Here is a 24,151-nt window from a genome sequence, read left to right as displayed (position 1 = left end):
GCGGCCGGCCTGAGCGGTGACCTGGCGGGCCGCGCCTGCGCTCTGCCCCGTTTCCTGCCTGGCTGGTGGCGGCGGCCATTTTGTTCATCCTCCTCCTCCTCCTGTTCCTCCTGGTTGGAGCGCAGTGTCCGGAGCGGGCTGGGGGGAGAGAGCCCGAGAGCAGGGTTCGGTGCCTTTTCCTCTGTCCCCAGCCGGTGCCCGGAGCCCCCCTCCCCCTCCTCCCCGCCCCTTCCCCTCCCCAACCCTGCCTTCCCTCTTGTCCCGGGATCGCTCCGTCGCACCCACCATGATGGAAGACGACGGGCAGCCCCGGACTCTGTGAGTACCCGAGACGGGGGGGTGCCAGGCGCCGAGACGCCCAGGCACCGGGGGCTGCTAAGGGAGGGAGCAGGAGAGGGGGGGCCAAGCCGGGAGTCTAGGCGGCTCCTTGGCCAGGGTGGCGTGAAAGCGAAGTGCATTCTTCATCTGTCTCCTTTTCCTTGGAAAGGAAGCCCTCCCTTCCCCCCAACAGAGTCACTTCCTGGGGTCTGGGGCTTGTCTCGACCTTTCTCTCTCTTGCCCTTCTTTGCATACCTTCCCTAGGCCGGGTTTCTGCACGGTTGAGGCTGTCAGGCCCAGGAGAGCTCCTGCTCCTCCTCTGCTTTGGGGGCCCTGGGCCGGGCCGGGAGCTGTTGGTCCCCACGGGGGCAGGGCCTGGGGCGGGGGGTGTTGGGCCTGGGGGTGGGACCGCCGCGGCATCCCCTGCGGGCCCCGAAGAATTCGCACTCACGCCCTTCACGTCCACGACGGGGTTGCTCCCAGCTCTTCACCCGTGCTGAGCTCTCCTAGGAAGCCGGACACTCTTGCACCGCTCAAGCCCCTTCTCTGTTCAGTCCACGTGCCCCCGCCCACGCTGTCAGAAACACCCGCCTAAGCGCCCGCTACTTTTGAAGCGCAGAAGGGATGCCTTTAGCCGCCCGAGCATCTTTCCCTTCTTGGATAACGAAGTTTACTTTGAGCGCTCCCTACACTAAACTGACAACCAGTTGTTAAACTCCTTTTGCTCTCTTGGTGTTGCCTCTTTTTAATCTGTTTGTGCGTCGAAACCTTCAGAGTCGGCTGAAATGATGTCTTCATCCGCTATTCAATGTGTGTCTTTGGGGCGCTTTTTCTCCTGTCTACTGTTGCTTTCTACCTAAAGCCCAATCTAATGAATGAATTTCATCTTCCAACCACTTAATTTGAGTTTCCATCCTTTCCTAATGAAGAGTGATGACTCAGCATTTGCGTTCCTTTCCAGATAGTGTGGCACTCCTTTCTCTCTGCTGCATTTTTTTTTCAAGTCTGAGTAATTTCTAATTTAATGTTTGAATTGGGCACCTTCAGTTTTCCTATCCTGTCGAGGCTCAGCACTCCTACCTTAAGCACAAGGAGTCAGATGGTTGCTTTGTTTCTCTTAACCTCTCCTGGTATTGATACGATCATAGTTCACTTGGCTCTGCTATCTGATGGGGAAATTTGGAGAAACAGATGAAGGTGGATGGGCACTCAGGGAGTTCGACTAGCTTCTCATCTCTTAACTCCTACTGAAGAGAGTATGCTCAGTAAAGATTTTCAATACAGATTTTTTGTAACCTTGAACGCTTTAATTTTTTCTCTAATGTCGTGCTAAAGTATTTGCTATCCTGTTTTGAGAATTTAAGGCCACTTTAAGTAAGCACATCAAATGCTTAATAGAGCCTTTATATTTATGTTTTACGTTGTCTTCCATATCTGCCTTCTCTTCCCAGAAAAGAGAGAGTTGGGACACGCTTGAAATTTGTCCTTTAACATCTGTTGAAGCCCAGGCTTAGTGTTTAGTTTGCAATGTGTACTTTGATGGAAGCATCTGGGAATGCAAGATTTAATGCCTAGCTGGCATGTATTTAACAAAGATAAAAGTTACATTGTATATAAAAATCTGAAATGTCATCATTACATCATAATAGCTACTGAATAAGTGATACATTCTCATGGCACATACTTCATTAACTCTATCTGTTCTTTACAAAGAGAAGTTCCTGGTTTTCTCATGCTAAATAATAATGCTTTCTCAGTATCCTTTATCTTTGCATCTGTCTTGTCTTCATCGCTATCAGACCTTCTCCAGTAGAGTAATACGCTGACTTCTTTATTACTTATTCCTTACCTCTACTTTCTCCAACCTCCTGCCCTTTTCTCTGAAATACACTTGTTTTCTATGTTTACAGTTGTCTAAAAATGTGACAGGTAACTGAGTGAGTAAATAAACATCTTAAGCTCTGTTGTTCCTGTATGTCAGTATGTGTTTACTATTATCTTCCTTTTTCCTTCTCCCACTCTTCTCTATGGGAAGGGTTTTTTTTTGTTTTTGTTTTTTGTTTTTTTAAGACAAGGACTGCTACATCTTCCTAGGTCTTACCCCTGCAGCACTTAGTTCACTGCCTGGAACATAAGAGGTACTCAAATATTTTTATAATGATTACACTTCTTTTGTTAAATTAGCATTAAGTCCTTTTTTAAAAATCCTGATTGAATTATGATTATAGGCAGATATTACTGTCATACATGTTGCAGTCTGTTTATTTTTATATATTTTTTAAAACATTCAAATGAAAAATCTTGAGAAAAAAGCAATGTTTCACAATTGGGATTTTTATTGTAGAATTTAATAAAAAATAATGCCTAGTAGTTTTAAAGTGTACGTTTTATATATTTCTCTTCAAAGCGTTCTTTTAGTTACAAGTAACATGATGAAAACTTTGAACATGATTTTAGAGGTTGATGTCTAATAGGGTTTTGTTTTGTTTATGGAGATCCTATATTTTGCATTGTGTTCTATGGATTAGGTTTTCAAGTGGCTAGTATGTTTTAAAAGAATGTGCTCTTAACAAAGCTTATCTTAAATTGTTTTCTTAAAATGCCTGTGTGTTACTAGTGAGGTTTTTTTCCTGCAGACACACACAAGCTAAGACATATGGTTCTATCTTCAGAAAACAATATGGTGTTTATAGCCTAGGTAGGTCTTTAAATATTCATTACCTACAGTATTACTAATTTATTTAATGGTATTTAAAGTGGTATAGAATTGCTTTGATGTTGAGCCTGAATTTTTATTTGTCATATAGCTGCTTTAAAGATCTGTTTTCTGATGTTCTTTATTCTCATTTGACATTTATTTTGGGGTATTATGTATTGGGTAACTTGTGATCTAAAAAAACAAACAAACGAAATAATGCTGTGTAATACCGGTATTGGAACTGGACTGCCCTGATACCAGCCTTGTGAGACACATGCTTCAGGCTTGTGTTGTATATAGCTTTGTAGTGCAGTGATTTGATCCATGGTATATCTGAATCTACAGTACAACACTAAATATAGTAGTGTTCTATTGTAGTTTATTTTCTTCATCTATCTTAAGCACCAAAACTAGTAGGAATTGGGATCATACCCCATGTTATGCAATGCCTTCCTTTAAGGCTTTTCTTTCTTGTTAATCAAAAGGAAGAAATAAACCAGTGATACGGAGTACAAGCTGAACATCTATGAGCAAAACAGAAAATAACCCATAAAACAGCACTGTAAAATTGAATAGGTATACCATGGATTTGGCTATAGTGTGGCTACAATCAGCCCTTCATTCAACTTAATCATATTCTCTGTTTCTTTAAAGTGTGTGTGTGAGTGAGAATATTTCTGTGTATATTTAATTGGTCAACTCAGTTGTACTCCTGCACTTCCCTCCACCTTGCCTCTTCCCTAACATGAAGTGGTACTGACAAATTGAACAATTAATTAGAGGTCTATTGAAAGATACTGTTGCAAAAATTCCCTCTTGTATAGGAACTTGTCAAAAACAAAAGCAAAAATGTTACTTTTATGGAAATTAGCCATAGTATTTTGTGTAAAAATGGTGGTAATTTCAACCTTGTTAGGGGTACTCTTAAGAATTAGCACATTCACTGTTGAAAAAGTGTCATTAGTCTTCTGAAAGGCATGATGTTTTTAAGTTAAAAATTCTGCCCGGTTGGACATAGCAAGTAGTTTGGCAATGTGAACTTTTGCTTCCTGTGAAACTACAAGGTTTCTGGTCTCAAATTGGATTTTAACACTGATGTTAGGGATAAAGGTTTCACATTCAGCGTTAACACATCAGTCTCTGCAGTTCCTGTTCTTAGAAGACAAAATAAACTCTAAGGTATGCCTTTTCTTTTTTTATTTTTTGCTTGAGTTAAAACTCGTTTTGGAATTTCCTAAATGTTCACTCTTTGAATTGACCTCTCAGTATAAGAATTGGAGCAAATTTGTCTTTTTCTCTGTTTTTTTATATGCTTTTTTTTAGGCAGAAATTATACATTTAAGAACCTGGAATTTTAGAATAGGTTGACTACTTCATAACCAGAACAGAAAGAAAGTTAAGTGTAGAAACAAATTATAGGAGGAAAAAGATATTTCCATAAAATACTGAGAGATGATTTTCTTAATAGATCAAGCATTGAACTTTGTGTTAAGTATTATTGTTAGTATTTTGGGGGGGCAGATTATTTTATGATAATGTAAAGGTACTTAAACACTATGGTATGGTATTTCAAAAGCTATAAAAATGTGTCTTTATTATGTATCATGCTGCATGAAGTCACATATAAATGTATGAATTAGAACTCAGAGTAAAGGAAAGGTCTGAAATTTGGGTAATTGTTAGTTTAGATTATATAGTGAATTATGTCTTTTTTTATTCTTGTAAATTAAGATATTCTTTCCATGTTGTTATGGGTTCCCCCATCCTCTCCCACAGGGTCTTGCTCTGTTGCCCAGGTTAAATCGAAGTAGCATCATCACACTCAAACTCCTTGGGCTTATGTGATCCTAGCTTCCCAAGGTGCTAGAATTACCGACAGGTGTGAGCCACCATGTACAGCCTTCGGAAGGCCTTTTTTGTTAGTTTTTGAAATTTAGTTTGCTGCTTTAGCATTACTTTTAGTGGAGATATTTTTTTAAATAGGAAACCTTAAAACTGGATTTTTCTGTATTTCATGACATTCTACACTTAGATATTTAACACTTTGATTTTTGACATCAATGCTAGAAATGTAAATTAATGTATGTAAATGTGCCTCTAGAAATTCTTCAAAATCTGTAATTGATAGATAATTTGACTAGAAATAAAAAATCTTATTTAATAGCAGTAGCTTTTATTGCGAGTGTTAGGTATGGAAGGTAATTAATGCCCATGCATTTTTTCCTGAACAAATCAATGTCCAAATAGTAATGCAAACTTAAAATTAATAAAATTCCTTGAAATTTGTTATAATTCTATTTCACTTTTGCTACTAACAGGCTTCAATATATGAAAATCAGTTTTATCCACTCTTTTCTTTTACAAATGACCTAATTAGTTCTTTATGCCAGATGAATATAATGAGTAAAAGATCAAGATTACTTGTCCATTTTCCTTATAGATAGGTCTACCCTGTACAAAAAGAAACTATTCCATAGGTACAGTCTCAGAAGCCCCTGAGTTAAGAAGGAACAAGCAGTTGTCTATGGCTACCTCACAATACTTTAACCTTTAACTACTGCTGGGAGAAGTATGTCACTTCATTGGCCTAATGATAGGGCAATTCTTTAATTATGAAGACAAGATGGCATAATGGATTTAAACTAGTTTGACCCTGCTTTAGTCTTCTATTTAAGTAATATTGAGCATGTGTTCCAATTTTAGAACATGTACACTAAAATTATTAGTACTCATTGAATTTCTTAACTGGAAAATTGCTGGTTATTCTTAATTGGAGCTTTTTTTTTTTTTTTTTTTTTTTAACTTAACCTTGGCTTTCTCAGCCATTTTTTCCCTTTCAGTGTGTTCCATCTTAAAGCATTTATGTATTTAAAATGGCAACCATGTTGCAAGGCTTATTTGGTCTCAGTACTCAGTTTCCAGATGTTATATATTACAGTTAAAAAAATAAAATTTATGTCCTTTTACTTTCCAGAAGAAACTATGTTAACTTTTACAAATGTTGTTTGGGTTATAAGGTTCATAACAGATGTCAGTTTGAAGAATTATACTCTGTGTACCAGAAAGACTTAAAATTTGGCAATGTATTGAGATAAATTAAGATTAATTCATGATATAAGACATAAATCAAGGTGGTCATCTCTGGTGGGTGGTGAAGTAGAGTTTTTCCTTTTCTTCTATAAACTTAACTGTATTTAAAATCTTCACATACATTCCATTTGTAATTAAAGAGAAAAACAAATTTTTAGATATCCATGGTTAAAAGTATACTTAGATTTGTATTTTTCTCTGAATTTCTAAAGAAATCTTTGTATTTACTTTGATGTCTATATAAAGGTATATTTTGTTGATTCTGATGCATTTTAGACTAGGAAATTTAATATTTTACCCTGCTCTTCTAAAACAAAACAGTGAAGACATCACTGCTAACAGTCTTAGCCAAAACCGAAAAACATAAACCCCTTACTCTCTATGTGTTTCACTGTAACTTTAATTCTGTTCTCAGTTCACAGAATTACTTTGGTTGGGAGTCTTAAGATAAAATCACTTTGTGTCTAATACCCTTTTATGACCAGGTGTTTTAATGACTTAGGATTGTGTGTGTGTTTGTGTGTGTGATAAATTATTTAGAATTAGAAAATATGGTTGCTGAGACTGGTTTAAATTTTTAACAATTAGAATAAGATGAGAAATATCTAGGGTAAAAATACTATAACATTGGGGTGTGCAAAGTCACACTGGTAAGTTCTTTATAATGCCTTTTGAATGGTATTTTAGTGGCCTAAGAACAATGGTTGCTTTCCTGATTAAGAGTTAATCTTACTTTCATAGGATCAGGCTTAATTGGAAAAACTTTATTGAAGACAGAAAAATGAAATAAAAGGTGATGAATTAAATGATAATGCATTAGACCCAGAGCTGAAGGAAAATTGTTGATAATGGTTTTTTTTTCCTTCTTGTACAGATACGTAGGTAACCTTTCCAGAGATGTGACAGAAGTCCTTATACTTCAGTTATTCAGTCAGATTGGACCCTGTAAAAGCTGTAAAATGATAACAGAGGTAAGATCTTCCCAGTTTCATGTGCTGTCAATTAGTGTGATGTTTTACTGTTTCAGGATTTGTAGGTAGTAGAGGCGGGACACAGTTATAAGAGGGACTTTACCTAACAAATGGAATCAGTGTAACCTGGTTCTCTGTACGCTTGATGAATCCCCAGCAATAAAATAAATAAATAAATAAATATATATATATATATATATGATAAGTTGAATTTGTGCCATTTTAAAAATTCATTTTAAGTTTCAAGTTATTCTGGAAGAAGGATTTGTTGTGTTGACTTACTACTTTGATTAGGCTGACAAGCTAGGCTTAGGAGAGAGGTTTGAGAGGGCAGAGGTTCTGTGCTGTTAATCTCAAATGGTCATTATTCATAATGTAGTTATATTTAAGTGATTCTGCTTATTTTAAGAGGTGAAAAGCTTGATGGTATTTCATATAATTCTGATAAGCATGTTAATAACTTAATGTATATTTAAAGTTTGGGAATTGGTTTATGAAAAAGAATGTTAGGTTGTTGCTATAGTGCAGTATCATGCATTTGGTGTCTTATGTACATACTAATGACTGAGCAAGTTTGTGTAAATAGGCATTTACCTTATTAGAGTAATAATTTTGTTTTCCTTTTTTCAAAGAAAACTTTATATTTTTCCTGGGTAAGACTTTGTATGTAGCAGTATCCAATAACTCATGTTACGGTGGTCCTTTTCTTCCTTGTCTTTTTGTTTACTCATCAACATGGTTTTTTGGGGGACTGTTTACCATGCACCAGACACCAGAGTAAGTGCTAGGGATACAGTGGTGAATAGGATAGTTCCTAGCCCCATAGAATTTTGCAGTCTGGTGGAAAGCCAAAGAGAGCAGGCACTTCGTATATATATCAAGAAGATACTAAATGCCATGGAAGCAGACAGCTTAAAGTTCTATAGGAGAACATAAGTATACAGTGTAGTCTTAGATCAAGGGAGGCTGCTTGGAGGAGTCAGTGCCTAGGCTGAAACCTAAAAGAATAGTGATAGAAACTATCTAGAAAGAAATTTGTGGAAGAAAAGATTCCAGATAGAAGATTATTGATCCAGGCTGGTAAGGAGAAAGAGAGAAAAATTGAAACTAGTTAGAGTTTAAGATGAGATTAGTCATAAGAGACAGCAGGAGATAAGGTAAGGCCTGTTTGAAAAGGGCCAGAAACTGTGCTAAGGAATTGGTTTCATTCTGAGATGGGGATTGTTAAAAATCTGGTCTTTCGATTATCTTTCCTAATTAATGACAGTCATCATTATGTTTTTGTATGTTTTTCTTTCCTTCTTGTATTTCCTTATTTATATTCATTCATTCTTTCATTAGTGAAAAAAGTTCCTTTGTCCTAGGCACTATTCGGGGTACTGGGGATATAATGAATGCAGAGCCAGACAAATGAGGTCCCCAGGCAAATAGGGTTAAGAGATGAAGACAGTAAAACAGGGAGTGCTGTGTAGGCTAGGGTGGTGAGGAAGATACTACCTATTTTAGCTGAGACAGGGATAACAAGATGGTACCACCTATGATAAGAGCTGGAATCAGGAAACATCAAATACAAATGCCTTGCATTGGTAATGAACTTGTGTTTGTGGAACTGAACATTAGGATGGCTAGAGCCTGGTGAAGGATGAAGGAGGGTGGTGGGAAATGGGCCTGACAAGGTAAGCAGGATTCAGAATTACATAGGCCAGTGTGGGTCATGACAAAGTTTAGGTTTTACTGTGGTTGCAGTGGCAGACCACTGGAGGGTACAAGGAAGAGCATGAGATAACCTCATTTGCATTTTTTTTTTTTTTTTTTTGTAGAGACAGAGTCTCACTTTATGGCCCTTGGTAGAGTGCTATGGCATCACACAGCTCACAGCAACCTCCAACTCCTGGGCTTAAGCGATTCTCTGGCCTCAGCCTCCTGAGTAGCTGGGACTACAGGCGCCCTCCACAACGCCCAGCTATTTTTTTTTTTTTTTGGTGGCAGTTCAGCCGGGGCTGGGTTTGAACCCGCCACCCTCGGTATATGGGGCCGGCGCCTTACCGACTGAGCCACAGGCGCCGCCTCAGTTGCATTTTTAAGATTACTACTTTGTGGTGAGTGAGTGTTTGAGCTTTGTGTGGAGAATGGATTGTAGGGGACAAGCATGGAAAGAGAAATCAACAGGTTAATTCCACTAGGTAAGAAATGATGAGGGCTTTGGTAGCTAAAGAAGTAGAGGTAGATTTGGGATATGTTTTGTAGATGGTATTGATAGGACTGGATTATCCATGGGACCTAAGGAAAAGGCAGAGATCGGTTAATACATTTGTGTGAGTGGTGATGCTATTTACTAGAATGAGGGTGACAGGCACAGGATGGATGGGGGAGTGGTGGGACCAGGAGTTCTGCTTTGGCAATGTAAAGTTTAAGGCGTGCATTAGACATCTAAATGGACTTTGTAAGGAGGCAGTTGGATAAAGCTAGTTTGGAACTCTAGAGAGACCAGTGCTGAAGCTTGCATATTTCAAGCCCTGGAACTAGATGAGGTCTGCTAAAGAGTGATGGGAGAAGAGTAAGTAGACGGACTGGGGCCCAGCCCTGGAGCAGCTCAACAGATACAGAGTTAGATTTAGAGTTTGTGTCAAGGAGGAAATATCCTCCAGTGAGGAAACAGGACAACCTAGGGAACGTGGTAGGGTCAAGAGAAGAGATTGTTTATTTTTATTATTTATTTATTTATTTATTTTTAGAGACAGAGTTTCACTTTATTGCCCTTGGTAGAGTGCCATAGCGTCACAGCTCACAGCAACCTCCAACTCCTGGACTTAGGCGATTCTCTTGTCTCAGCCTCCCAAGTAGCTGGGACTGTAGGTGCCTGCCACGAGTCCCAGCTATTTTTTTGTTGCAGTTTGGCTGGGGCTAGGTCTGGGTTCGAACCCACCACCCTCGGCGTATGGGGCCAGCGCCCTACTCACTGAGCCATAGGTGCCGCCCAAGAGAAGAGATTGTTTAAAGGAAGAGGGTAGCAGTCAACTGTTTTGAATTCTGCTTGTAAGTCAAGATAAGAACAGAAAAGGGATCACAGAGGTGGCAGAGGTCATTGGTGAGCTCAACATGCAGTTTCAATGGCATGGTTGGCTTGGAGGCCAACAGGAGGGGTTTAGGAGAGAATGGGATGTGAGAAAGTGGAGTCACTAGAAAGTTTTTGAGAAACATTTGTCAAAGATTTATCTTAACAGTGTATTTTTTAAAAGTTATGTGTGTATTACAGCCATTTGGGGTGGAGGTACTTGAAATGAATTTTCATAACTTATCTATATTCTGGAACACCTAGATTTGAACTTCAGTTATAAAATCTCATATTTATCTTGACATTTATGTCATCCAACAAAAATTGGTGACAACACTAGGGTAATGACATAATTGATTTTTAGAGTGTCACTTGGTAGTGGTATAAACAGGAGGTATCTAAAGGTCACGAATGTTAGTAGACTGTTTAACATCTAGGTATTTATTTTTCCTTCATAAATTTCATTTCAGTATATGAAAAATCCTTTTCCCCTCCCTAATCTTTTACTTTACAAGTTTATTATAGATTCTAGCTTTTCCTATATAGTATATACTACATACACACGCACACAAACACATGTACATGTATTTATGCATACTTTGAATGGAATCGGCCCACTATTAGATAAATTTGAAATCAGTATGCCTGAGTAGACTAGTTTCCTAAAAAGCATGTTTGATGATCTACCAATAGATCCCTGTATGTTCTGCTTTAGTTATTAATCTTTCCCTTAGAGGGCAAAAGAAGATGTAGGAGTAAAAGAGAAAATTGACTTGCACAATCTTAGCTGCTTATTTACTTTTAATTCTTTTTCTTTAGTGAATGTTTCTACTAAATGTTAACTCTTCACAAGAGTACTTTAAGTGTATATTTTTATTTGGACTCATTCCCCGCATTTCCTTTCACTCCCTCTTGAGAACAGCGTTTCATGGCTATAGCAATAGGATTTTGTATGCGGACCTATAGCCGGTATTAATAGTCCCTCTTTTCCCCTCAAGTACTTCACCACTATTAGACATCTTACTTTGGATTTTACTTCTAAAACTTTCCTAGAATGAAAAACAATAGTTGTTGAAAAGATGTTTATTTTATCTTTTTTTTTTTTTTGAGACAGAGTCTCACTTTGTTGCCCTCAGTAGAATGCCATGGCATCATAGCTCATAGCAACCTCAAACTCTTAGGCTCAAGAAATCCTTTTGCCTCAGCCTCCCAAGTAGCTGGGACTACAGGTGCCTACCACAACACCCGGATGTTTTTTGAGAGACAAAGTCTCGCTCTCGCTCAGGCTGGTCTCCAACCTGTGAGCTCAGGCAGTCCACCCACCTCAGCCTCTCAAGTTCTAGGATTACATTTTATCTGGTATTTTTATCCCTTGTAAGTCCTAGCTGCAATTCTACATTTTAAATATTCTTGTAGGGCATTTTACATTGAATAATTATGACTGTTTCTCACCTTACATAAAAAGGACATTTGTACAGTTGTGCAGATTCAGACCCCTTTTTTTTTTGGCCGGGGCTGGGTTTGACCCGCCACCTCTGGCATATGGGACCGGCGCCCTACTCCTTGAGCCACAGGCGCCGCCTGATTCAGACCCATTTTTAAGAATTCTTTTGATCACTAGTATATTTCTCTGGTCTATGGAAGATACAATCCAAAGGATATAGAATCTTCAGTACAATACGTTATACTGTTTTGAAAGATAAGGAATTTTCAGTAACTAGTTATAAAAAATTTTCTTGTTTTTATTCTCACTCTTTCCTTATCTAAAAAATATGTAATCCAGTCTTTATAGCAGTACAAAAATACCATCATTCTTACACTAATTCTAGTTTTGATGCAGAGTATAGTGTATAAAGTTGGTTTATTTCTGCATTTTTTAGAAGTTGTTTTTTCCTGTTTTTCTCTACCCTGAGATACAGTTTATGAAAGATTATGATGTCTAGGTAGAATTTATTGTTATAAAAATAATGTTGGAACGGTGGCGCCTGTGGCTCAAGGAGTAGGGCGCCGGTCCCATATGCCGGAGGTGGCGGGTTCAAACCCAGCCCCGGCCAAAAAAACCACCAAAAAAAAAAAAAAAAAATGTTGGAAGAGAAGCAGGGGTAAGGAGTGGTTTCAGCAAATCTGAGTTTAAAGTTTTCTTTTGGTCTAATACAAGCTTATATTTTATGTTTAATGTACTTCACCAGAATTCTTTGTTTTCTTTTTTCTTTTATTTTAGAGACAGGGTCTGGCTCTGCTGCCCAGACTGGACTGTAGTGACATGATTATAGTTCACTGCAACCTCAAACTCCTGGGCTGAAGCAATCCTCTTGCCTCAGCCTCCTGAGTAGCTGGAACTACAGGCATGTGGCACCATGCCTAGCTAATTTTTAAATTTTTTTTGTAAAGGCAGGGTCTCACTATGTTGCTCAGGCTGATCTTGAACTCCTGGCCTCAAGCGATCATCCCAACTCAGTCTCACAGTGTGCTAGGATCACAGGTGTGAGCCTCCATGCCCAGCCTGTGTTTTCATATATTACTGATGATCATGATTCTATACTGTTTTATATTTCTGTTTGAGTACAAAAGCATTCTGAGGTACAAAGTCAGGTTTCACTTTAAATCTTATTTTTTAAGTGTTAGGCTTTCATAAGCTTATGCAATCTCATCTTGTACGTTCCTAGCTGTCAGTAATGTTTTTTCCTGGATTTTCTTCTCAGCAACCCGATAGCAGAAGGGTCAACTCTTCTGTTGGATTTTCTGTTTTGCAGCATACAAGCAATGACCCATATTGCTTTGTGGAATTTTATGAACACAGAGATGCAGCTGCTGCATTAGCTGCTATGAATGGGAGAAAAATTTTGGGAAAGGTAAGATAATAGAGTGATGGCACCTTATGAGTACTTGTATTTGCATGTTCAATTAGTCTGTATTCTTTCTTAGCAGTTTTTTAAACAGATTTTCAGCTGCTGAGTGGTGGTTTTACTTTATTCAGCCTAATGCTTTTTCAGAAATAATCCTGCTTGATAAATTATTTTATAAATGGTAAGTGTTATAACTCAACAACATGCCTAATAATTGTATTAAATATAATCTTTATTTTTAGGAGGTCAAAGTAAACTGGGCAACAACACCAAGTAGCCAGAAAAAAGATACTTCCAGTAAGTACTTCTGCTGCATTTTACTGTGGAAGAGTTCTGAAATTATCCTGGCAGCATTACCAGCTTATATAGGGTTTCTTCCTTCTTTAGTGTTGCCTAAAAAAAGTTTAGTAGCCGACAAATTAAGTATTTGATTACCAAATGCTTTGATTTCAGATCACTTCCATGTGTTTGTTGGGGATTTGAGTCCAGAAATTACAACAGAAGATATCAAATCAGCATTTGCCCCCTTTGGTAAAATATCGTAAGTATCATCACCAGTACTTCACTTGATAGTGATAGGCAAAATTGTACATGATTAACTTATAAACTGAATTAAGATTTCCTTTCTCTAGTTAGTGTGATTTTTTTTGTTTCTGTATTTTAGTTTTTTAAAGAATTTGTTTTCTTTTTTGAGTAGTAGATGTTGTTGAAAATGTTAATGTCATTTCAATGTTTTGGGGTCTTGTTTTCATCTAATCCTGTGTATAATATGTTAAAAAAATTTAAGTGATTGTGTTTGTTATCTTTGAAGCACATGTTTGAATGGTAAAACTTATAAAGTGCACCTTTTTGTCAAATGTTTTCAAAATTTGGTGGTTAAGGATAAATGGGTTAATCAAAAGTAAATGTGTTTATACTGTGTATTAAAAGTAAATGTGATTTATACTGAGGAATGTGTAAATGGGGAAGAGTAGGTAAATCCTTAGATATATTGTGGTTAAATTGGAAATGTTCATGTTTTATTATAACAAATTGTGTTTTGATATTTTAGCTATAAGTGAAAAGTAATACTATTACAGTGTTAAAATGTTTCAATGTCTGAGTCATAACTGTGAAATTAATCGGTAGTGTTTTTTGGTTAATGATAATTGATTCTGCTAGTTAGGGGGCAAATGTGATTTGATTTTTAACAATTTATGCACAGATTTTACTGTTGTTACTTGATTAAATATATTTAAAACTGAAAACTGAAAATGTTTACAAGTTTTATAAAATGCTTATCACAGTTAATCTTTCTGATTAAAATCAGTTTATTTTGTATGTTTCCTGTAGATTAAAATTAAATGTTTAGTACTACTTTACAGGAGTATGTTTCAACTAAGAACAACAATTTTTTTCTCTATACAATTTGTTGTTCTGTAGATTTAATTTATTTGAAAGATTTAATTCTTAATTTTCTGTTTTAATATTTGCTTTGCTTTTTAATGTAAATGTGGTAAGTAGTACTGTTTTAAGAATCAGTATATAAATAATACAGGTTACTGTTTTCAATATTTATACCTGAGACCTGCAGTTTTTCTAAAGTCCAAGTCACAATTAAAAGTAATAGCATTCTGGTTATTTTGCAGAATTGCTCATAAGAATGGACAGGATCTTGAAGGCTAACTGCAAGGAACTGTGCACACTGGAACTCAGTTGTAGTTTTTTTTCTCATTTCTATTTATTCTTATTATACATTATTTATATATACATATTTTAGTATTTACATTTTAACATTCTATATTCAGTGGAGTTCTATATTTCCAATCATTTTAACTTACTCACTAAAATTTCTGTGTAAATTTGTTGTTTTCGTACTGGTGTGCTTAGCATTGTTGTTAGTTTTTTATTCTCCTTTCTTAAATTTCTGAAAATGTCAATTTTTCAAAATTTACAGCTGCCCAAACTCCAAAATGATGGTAGAGAATTGACCAAGAAAAATAAAGAAATCTGTTAACAGGCCATGTATGCCTTTTTAATTCCTATTTTTTCCTCTTTTTCAATTTTTTAATATTTCATATATTTTATATCACTAGGCAGAAGACATTTAACTATTTAGAGATTGCATGGTAAAGTAGTTAGCATTGTTACAGTAATTTATAGAATCAGTAAACCTTAGAGGACACTAGCAAATAGAATATTAGAAAAGGAAACTATTGTTTCCTATTAATCTTCAAATTTGAGCATTTAGTTTAGAAAGCACAGGCTATTTGATTAGGTTGCATGTTTATTACATGTTTTTGTCCTACTGCTTTTTTCTAACAGGTAAAGAAGCATTAGGGAGAGTTCAGGAATGGCTGTAGTTAATTAGGGCTAACTGGAATTTTATTTTAAAAATGCTCACAATACAGTGTGTGTGGTTCCTTTTAGTTTTTGTTTTGAGCGTGACTCTTACTTCCCTCATTTAGCTGTGCTTCTTTTCACAGGGATGCTCGGGTAGTTAAAGACATGGCAACTGGAAAATCCAAAGGCTATGGTTTTGTATCTTTTTATAACAAACTGGTACGTTCTTCCAACTCAATTAAAATTTTTAATACTGAACTTAGTCATTAGTTAATATATTGAATATGAAACTTGAATGTGCTTGGGTGTTAACTACAAACACAACTTTTATGTAATTTTGTGCATGTTTTAATAATAGGGTATAATTCTTTCATAAACTTGGAAATAAATAGCTGGGAAAAGATAGGGTGTTGGCTTAGTACGGTCGCTCATGCCTATAATCCCAGCACTTTGGGAGGCTAAGGTGGGTGGATTGCCTGAGCTCACAGTTGACACCAGCCTGAGCTAAAGCAAGACCCCATCTCTAAAAAATAGCTGGGTGTTGTGGTGGTCACCTGTAGTCCCAGCTACTTGGGAGGCTGAGGCAAGACAATTGCTTGAGCCCAAGAGTATCAGGTATCTGTGAGCTATGACACTAGGGTACTCTACGTAGGGTGACAAAGTGAGACTCTGTCTCAAAAAGAAAAAAAAAGGGTGTTACACTATATGGAAGAGACCACAATTGTATTTGTGCCTTGGTAAAGGTAAGATGTATTGGAAATAAAGCACAAGTCTGGGACAGATGAGCTGATCTGAATTTGGAGTATAGGTAAGTTATATTCAGTTTAACCACAAAAATCTCAATTTGAACTCTTTTAAATTATTCATACTTTTATAGCTGGGATGTTAATGACTATAGCAAATTATGTAAATTAAAATTTAAGCAGTTCATTTTGATTTTTGCCTGTATTCTTTAAGAAGTATACCAAAATATCTAAGCATTTGCATTAACTATAATGTTAAATGGTAAAGTGGGCTTTGATATCACAATAGTTTCAGCAACTTAGATTACCTGCATTTTGTTGAAGTGGTAAAATAAAAGACCAGAGTTGTTCTGTGTGTCTTAGATTAATTGCAAGTACACACTGGTTAGGGTAATCTAAATTCATTTTCTATCAACAGCCATTGTATAGTCTTCTAAATCATAATGCAGAAATTTTCTGTCTTAAAGTGAGTTTTAAATCTTGTGTCATAATTTATCACTCTTAGATAAGTGATTTACGGGAGTAGGTGATTTGTGGATTTGTGGGAGTAGGTGATTTAGGTCATAATTTTAGAGTTTTTATACATTCTTTAGTAAAAATGAAAATTCAACCACAAAATTAAGATACCTGAAAATAACTTTGTCATATATGAATTCTATTTTCTTTTTATTCAAATGTGTATACTTGAGAAACTAAAAATATTTCTTTGGATAATCAGTAGGTATGTGATTTTTCTTTCCTTATATTTTTGAACTATGATAATTTTCCTTGAACTAAAATGTTATCTTGGCATTTTGAAATCTATAAATAAAAATAACTTTTATGAAATCACTCAAGTTCAAATCATTTTTCTAGTTGGTAATAGATCAGTGTTGTTGTTTAGGATGTTTATTGAATTCATCTACTGATGAGATTTATTAGATCCAGCAGTGCCAATATTTTATTTCATCTTACCAAGTCTTATATATGACTATTTTCTTTGTGGTGGTTCTTTCTTTTTCTTTTTTTCTCCATAGGATGCAGAAAATGCAATTGTACATATGGGAGGTCAGTGGTTGGGTGGTCGTCAAATCAGAACCAATTGGGCCACGCGTAAACCACCTGCACCTAAAAGTACACAAGAAAGTAAGATTTGTTTGCTGTACATGTTATAATTATGGATTCTTCACAATAGGATGTACTAGTGTAGTTTTAATTTTATTTATTATTATTATTGTTATTGTTATTATTTTTGCAGTTTTTGGCCGGGGCTGGGTTTGAACCCACCACCTCCGGTATGTGGGGTTGGTGCCTTACTCCTTTGAGCCATAGGCACCGCCCTAGTTTTAATTTTTTAATATTTAGTGTTGCAAGACTCATTTTGGATTTCATTATGTAAAAATAATTGGGCTGTAGTACAAGTATTTTTGGAGCTATAAACCACTTGATTTTAAATCTGTATCATACCATAGCATCAAAAAAAATTATATTTTTTCCTCCCATTGAGGCATATCTGAATAGTATATAATAATTAACAAAAGATAGTTTTATAACAACTGTATAATAGTCAACTTTTTGGTTTTCTTTTTACATACAGATAACACTAAGCAGTTGAGATTTGAAGATGTAGTAAACCAGTCAAGTCCGAAAAATTGTACTGTGTACTGTGGAGGAATTGCTTCTGGGTTAACAGGTACTATGCTTGGTTTTCTGATTGCCTTCTCTGTGGCACTTCGTCACTTTGTGTGAATTTTATGATATACATCAGTATTAAAATTTGATTTGTATGTTTTTTGTTTTATAGATCAGCTTATGAGACAGACTTTCTCACCATTTGGGCAAATTATGGAAATAAGAGTTTTTCCAGAGAAGGGCTATTCTTTTGTCAGGTAATATCCTACCTGTAATACATGATTAGTCTTACATTTGATTCATTCCTTGTTTGATTCTCAAGGTATCAGAGTTTGTTATTTTGATACTTTATAATGTAGAACTTTACTTCTATCATGTAGTATATCTAGTTTATACCTGTTCACAGGTATAAACTAATGAGTTCCTGTGTTACAGTGTTAAATTCTTTAAAAAAACAAAAGGAAAAACCTTGTAATTTTTTTCTCTTAGATTTTCAACCCACGAAAGTGCAGCCCATGCCATTGTCTCAGTGAATGGTACTACAATTGAAGGACATGTGGTTAAATGCTATTGGGGTAAAGAATCTCCTGATATGACTAAAAACTTTCAACAGGTAATTGGATTTTTCATAGCACTTTTTCAAAGTTTTTCATCTTACGTATCTACATAAAAGCTTTGGAAACTCTGTAAAATAAACAATAAAATAAAATTAAGCTAATAGCTACTTTCAATTGATTGTATTAATGCTGTTTCAAAATTGATTATTTTGTGGTATTAACTGAATCTTAATACTTTCTTTTCACAGGTGTCACCACCCCAATAAACTTAGACAATGATAAATAACAGAGTCCTATTCACATAAGGGTGCTTACTTAGTTTTTCTCTTCCTTGTCTCCCACTCTTTCTTCAAATACGGTGTTTCTTTCTTGTTCCCTAAAACAATAATTTGCTTTTTCCTAGGTTGACTATAGTCAGTGGGGCCAGTGGAGCCAAGTGTACGGAAACCCACAACAGTATGGACAGTATATGGCTAATGGGTGGCAAGTACCACCTTACGGAGTATACGGGCAGCCATGGAATCAACAAGGATTTGGAGTAGAGTAAGTTGTTTGGGTTTCCGTATTTAGGCAGATATTGTTCTGACAAAAGAAATAAAAGTATGTTTTCCTAGGTAGGATATATTTAAATTATATACTTTGACCTCTTTGGCATTTTAAAGATTATGGAAATAATCTGAAATGTGATTTATTGGTGCTAAAAGGTTACCTAGGTGAAAGGAAGGTTGGGGTAGCATTTTGTGCCTTCTACTATCCCTGTGAGTATTTGGTAGAATTTGGCTTGTATTTCCAATGCACTATTTCACTTATTTTTGTATGTCAAAGGTATTTGCCTAGACATGTTCATAAATGTGACTTTTTGTTTTGTTTTGGTTTTGAGACAGAGTCTCACTATGTCACCCTGGGTATAGTGCCAGGGCATCACGGCTCACAGCAGCCTCAAACTCTTGGGCTTAAGCAACTGTCTTGCCTCAGCCTCCCAAGTAGCTGGGACTACAGGCATCTGTCATAACACCCGGCTATTTTTTTGTTGTAGTTGTTACTGTTGTTTGGCAGTCCTGGGCTGGGTTTGAACCTGCCAACCTCGGTGTATGTGGTTGGTGCCCTAGCTGCTGAGCTGCAGGCACCAAGCCAATGTGATGATTTTATACCTGTTTGTGTCATGGTTAAGAAATCTCAAAGATATATATGACACAGAATAACCTGCTCCATCCCTGCTTTGTTGTTAGACTTGAGTTGATCTCTTGTAATTTGTTGTAAGCTGGTAGACCATGTGTGCGATACATGATGGGTAGATATGTTGAGGCATTTATCATTTTTTTAAAAAGTCAAGTTTTTAGGTACTCTTCAGAGATGTCATTGTGCTGAGTTGTGGTTATCTTAACAGAAATTTAAGGCTAATAGTGGGATATGTATTCTACACATAGTATCATTTGATACTTCTTTGATTATTTGTTACAGGTTTGTTGATTTCTAGTTGTCTATTCTGTAGTTAGGCTTTGCTTAATTTTTATGTAACTGTGTAGATCAGTGGTTCTCAACCTTCCTAATGCTCCGACCCTTTAATACTCTGACCCTTTAATACGGTTCCTCATGTTGTGGTGACCCCCAACCATAAAATTATTTTCGTTGCTACTTCATAACTGTAATTTTGCTACTGTTATGAATCGTGTAAATATCTGATATGCAAGATGTATTTAGGCAACCTCTGCAAAAGGGTTTTTCAACCCCCAAAGGGGACGCCACCCACAGGTTGAGAACCGCTGGTGTAGATGATATGTAGTATTTTTCTTCTTGTATTTGCTGAAGATTATTTTCTTTTCTTCCAAGTCAATCACCTTCTGCTGCTTGGATGGGTGGATTTGGTGCTCAACCTCCCCAGGGACAAGCTCCTCCCCCTGTAATACCTCCTCCGAACCAAGCTGGATATGGTATGGCAAGTTACCAGACACAGTGAGCCGGGACTCTTAAAAATATTGTAATTCATGATAGGCTTCAGTTTCCTGTGACACTCTGAAGACACGAAAGTAGACGTCGGAAAATGAAAATATTTATTTTAAAAATTGAAATGTTTGGAACCTTTAGCACAGCTTTGCTTTGGTGAAGGACACATGTCTTCTAGTTCTGCCTTTTTAAGTTTTTGTTCATGATGGATATGAACATGATTTTTCTTTGTGTACAAAAAACTAAAATAAAGTCAATAAAGACAATTCTGACTACAAATTTTGATATAATAGGAGAAATGGGTAATACATTTTGATTCTTACAGATAAAATTCCATTTTTATCTTGCTGTTCAGTATTTTAACTCACTGTGTTTTTAAAAGAGCAAAAAAGGGAGGATCGTGAAAAACTGGGAATCACATATAAGTTCATCCTGAATCCTGATACTCCCCTACCTTGTCCTGAGGTGGACCACATTTGAAGTCAGCAGGAAAGAGTGATGTTGAGAAGAAATGCATGATATTGAAGTCGCTTTGGAGGAAATATTTACTTATGCCTAAAGAAACTGAAGCCAGACTGAAATTTTGCACCCTAAATAAGGAACAGCATTGTCTCATTTACTTGAGCGAATATTGGTGGTCCCCACGTTATTACATATTTTTGAAATTTCCAAAAGTGTTGATTATTAAAATTGTAGTATATTACATTTCATTTTGGGGGGAAAATTCCAAGTATGGTGTTTGTATTAAAGTCAGACAGTCATACTTGTGCTTTTACATGAAGTTTAAATGATATACATTGTAAATATTGAGTAACTACAGTGTTTAAAAAGCATGCTTCAACATAGAAGTAGCAGCAATGTAATTTGAAGTAACACTTAATACAACTTCACTGCATTGAATGCAGTGGGTTGATCAGAATGTTTAAGACTGACATTTTCAAGGTTGGCTACTATGTAAAATTAAAATTACACAAATTATGCAGAAAAAGCCTTAATTTTAATTTCATACAAATCTTTGACACATTAGTATATTCTAAAATGTCATTGGAAATGAGGGGTTTGTTTTTGGTTTGGGGGGGTTTGCTTTACTTGGTATGTAAATACCTTGATTAAAACCCTGTAACCCAATTTCAAGGTTACTATAAGTTGTATAGTACAAGCGTTTTTTAATAATCTTGGGGTGTTTATAAAAATTAGATATATTTTGCCCAAGAATTTTTTTAACAAGAATGCTAAAACATCTTATTTAGACAGTTCAGTGTACCAATTTATAATTGGATATTCAGTTTAAATAGTACACAGAGTTGTGACTTTTATTTTTAATTAATTTTTTTCCTTGTGGGTAGTGTGCATGGGATGACAAGCATGAGCAGAACTTACGTTGTTTGTGTGCAGTTTGTAAATGAATCAACTGGGAAGATGCAGAAGATTGAGGTTTGCTTTTGAGGCATTTTTCAGGCTATGTGGATAAAATCTGCCTCAAATTTCTATTAAACAGGAAATGTGAAATAGATGAATCCTGTGCATTTGAATTGTGAGAGATTGGGTGTGCAAATGTTTTGGCGCTGTATTCAAAATGTTGTTAGCCTAAGCACCAAAACGAGAAAATAGCCTTTTACAGTTAAGTAGTAAGATGCAACTGGCACCCACAGATTACTATTTCTTAAACGTTTCAAGTCTTAAAATTACCTATGAAATGATAATGGTTTTATAAATTGCTAACCACAATAATTTGGTATTACTGTCCTGCTTTCCCCACGTGGAAATATAGCCAAATGTATTCGGCATAAAAATTCACAGGGTCTGAAGCTCATCATCTTTGGGCCAGATTTTTTATGACAACTTAGTTTTAACCATAAGAGTCATCTATTATCCACTTGTATTACATAATAAAACATACCCTTATTTCTTTTCTTTTGTTCATAATATCTTTGGGGAATGTTTTTAGAGAAGTTACTTTATATTTTATAGGGAGAACATTCAAGAAATTATATATTATGCCCCCCGAGTTAAAAATATTCATGAGTATATGTGAAACTTGAACAACCAAAAACTTTTTTTAATTGATAAAAGCTTGTTAAGCTCTCAGTTTGCCCTTTTTGGTCGGTCAGTAAATTAAGGGGCTTGCTGAGAATAACTGGCAGCTAAACAGAGCTGCAGTGTTAGGTGATTTTGTATTCTAGGATTTAATAAAATTATCCAAGACTAGTTATATTGCCATAGCAAACGTGACTAAAGTGTCCTTCGTCTTAATCTGAAAGAAAACAAGATTTCATGATGAGTTCAGTTAATGGTTTTTAAAATATAAAGCTACTTATACAAATACACCATTTAAATACAACTATTAAGCTAACATGGACTCAGACAATTTTATAACACCAAGCAAAGTCAGTGCTATCTTGATCCAATTTAAGCCTAAGAATCGTTGCCCTTTTTCCCTTCCATGTTCATTAAAAACAGCAGCAGAGATTCTTTGACACACAAGGATATGTTTCCTATTCTGAGATTTATTTTGGTGATGTGTTTCTAATTGCCATCTTCTTTGCTCTAATAATCTCTCTACTAGTATTTGCCCCCATGCTATTCCCACTTGATTTTTATGTCACTGGCAATGAGAGGCTAAAATGCCTGGCCAACTTAAGCCAAAGCTGTAAACCACAGTTGAAGTAAGTCTTTCAATAAAGACTAGACTATATGATAAGTGGCTTTTTCTTATTGTCGTTTATTGCATAATTATTTCTTCCAGGGTGCCATGAAATCAGCAGTTTGGTTTTCTTTTAGGTTATTGGTAAGGCATATGGAGTACGTAATGTATTCAGGGCTGACTTCTGTGTTCTATGTGTTAGAAGTACACTAGGTCTGTTGAATTACAATTTTTTTCCATTTCAGGAATTTTAGATTTAGGGTTACAAGTTGGCTCCATCACATGTATATATTGTACAGTGGTGGGCTTTTAGTATATTCATCACCCAAATTATGTATATTGTTACCCCATTAGTCATTTTTCATACCCCACCCCCCACTTCGTTAAATTAAAATTTAACCTTGCCATATATAGAGGAGTAGAAATTTGTATTCTAATAGTGTGCTCTGTTGAATATTAATATAGGAAAATCTCATGAGTTTGGACTACTCAAATATGGAAACCATTACTTTACTGTAGCTAGGTTGATCTTTGGTAGTACCTGTAAAGATTATGCTTGAGAAACAAAAAAGTGGGAAAAGAGCTTAATAAATGATCTGGATACTTTTTTAGTAGGTACACCCAAATTAAGTTTTCCTATTAATTAAAAGTCAACATTTGGGCTTCTACTTAATATATTATAAACATTGACTTTGGATTTTTTTATTTATTTTGGAGACAGAGTCTCAAGCTGTCACCCTGAGTAGAGTGCTAGGGCATCAGAGTTCACAGCAACCTCCAACTCTTGGGCTCAAGTGATTCTGTTGCCTCAGCCTCCCAAGTAGCTGGGACTACAGGCGCCCACCACAACACCTGGCTATTTTTTTGTTGCAGTTGTTGTTTAGCAAGCCCAGACTGGGTTTGAACCCACTACCCGCAGTGTATGTGGCCGACGCCCTACTGACTTGAGCTACGGGTGCCTCCTTGACTTTGGATTTTTAGTATGCAATGGAAAAACTTTCTTTTACACTTAAGTTTTATAAGTTCTTATAAGTCATCCAAATGAGAGGTTTTGCTTAAATGTGTATTTTGCTATTTTAGTAATAAAATATCCTCGTAATTATGTTTAAATAGGTTACTATGGATTAGATTGCTATCTATTCCCGTTTTTAAACAAGGAAATTATGTGACTGACTAAAATTTTGTTTCAAATTGCACTAAGTACGGTGTTTAAATGCTTTATTAATATGAAACGCGGGCTCATTTTCTGCTTAAATTGAGCTTATTTTGAAAGATAACACAAATAGGCTATAATTTATAAGGTACTTGGTACAAATATCTCTTTTAGAGGCAAGAATGATATTTGGTTTTAG

The 24,151-nt window shown here is 36.0% G+C and overlaps 1 protein-coding gene across 10 annotated transcripts; it reads left to right on the top strand.

Moving 5' to 3' along the window:
* Nucleotides 1–131: 131 nt before the first annotated feature.
* Nucleotides 132–20,421, top strand: TIAL1 (TIA1 cytotoxic granule associated RNA binding protein like 1). 10 transcript variants are annotated; one of them, XM_053583886.1, is made up of 14 exons: nt 132–318; nt 2,413–2,456; nt 2,955–3,016; nt 6,981–7,077; nt 12,886–12,984; nt 13,221–13,275; nt 13,432–13,519; nt 15,444–15,519; nt 17,060–17,168; nt 17,620–17,715; nt 17,827–17,911; nt 18,144–18,267; nt 18,615–18,754; nt 20,042–20,421. In XM_053583886.1, exons 4-14 carry the CDS (start codon nt 7,066–7,068, stop codon nt 20,166–20,168), a joined length of 1,011 nt encoding a protein of 336 aa, XP_053439861.1. In that variant the 5' UTR covers nt 132–318; nt 2,413–2,456; nt 2,955–3,016; nt 6,981–7,065; the 3' UTR covers nt 20,169–20,421. The 10 variants fall into 10 exon arrangements, with proteins under 10 accessions (XP_053439861.1, XP_053439857.1, XP_053439858.1 ...); XM_053583882.1 differs by having other exon boundaries at nt 12,835–12,984; XM_053583883.1 differs by having other exon boundaries at nt 2,389–2,456; nt 12,835–12,984.
* The last annotated feature ends 3,730 nt before the right edge of the window (nt 20,422–24,151 follow it).

This window comes from Nycticebus coucang, chromosome 3 (genome assembly GCF_027406575.1).
Source record: "Nycticebus coucang isolate mNycCou1 chromosome 3, mNycCou1.pri, whole genome shotgun sequence".
NCBI lineage: Eukaryota > Metazoa > Chordata > Mammalia > Primates > Lorisidae > Nycticebus > Nycticebus coucang.
This window is presented reverse-complemented; position numbering and strand designations above follow the sequence as displayed.

What these genes read in the sequence shown, in the direction of transcription:
- TIAL1 (XM_053583880.1), top strand. Translation starts at nt 287, where the DNA reads ATGATGGAAGACGACGGGCAGCCCCGGACTCT. An exon ending in TGACTAAAAACTTTCAACAG is followed by an intron (nt 18,268 to 18,614) that starts GTAATTGGATTT and finishes GCTTTTTCCTAG; the next exon opens with GTTGACTATAGTCAGTGGGG. An exon ending in CAACAAGGATTTGGAGTAGA is followed by an intron (nt 18,755 to 20,041) that starts GTAAGTTGTTTG and finishes TTTTCTTCCAAG; the next exon opens with TCAATCACCTTCTGCTGCTT.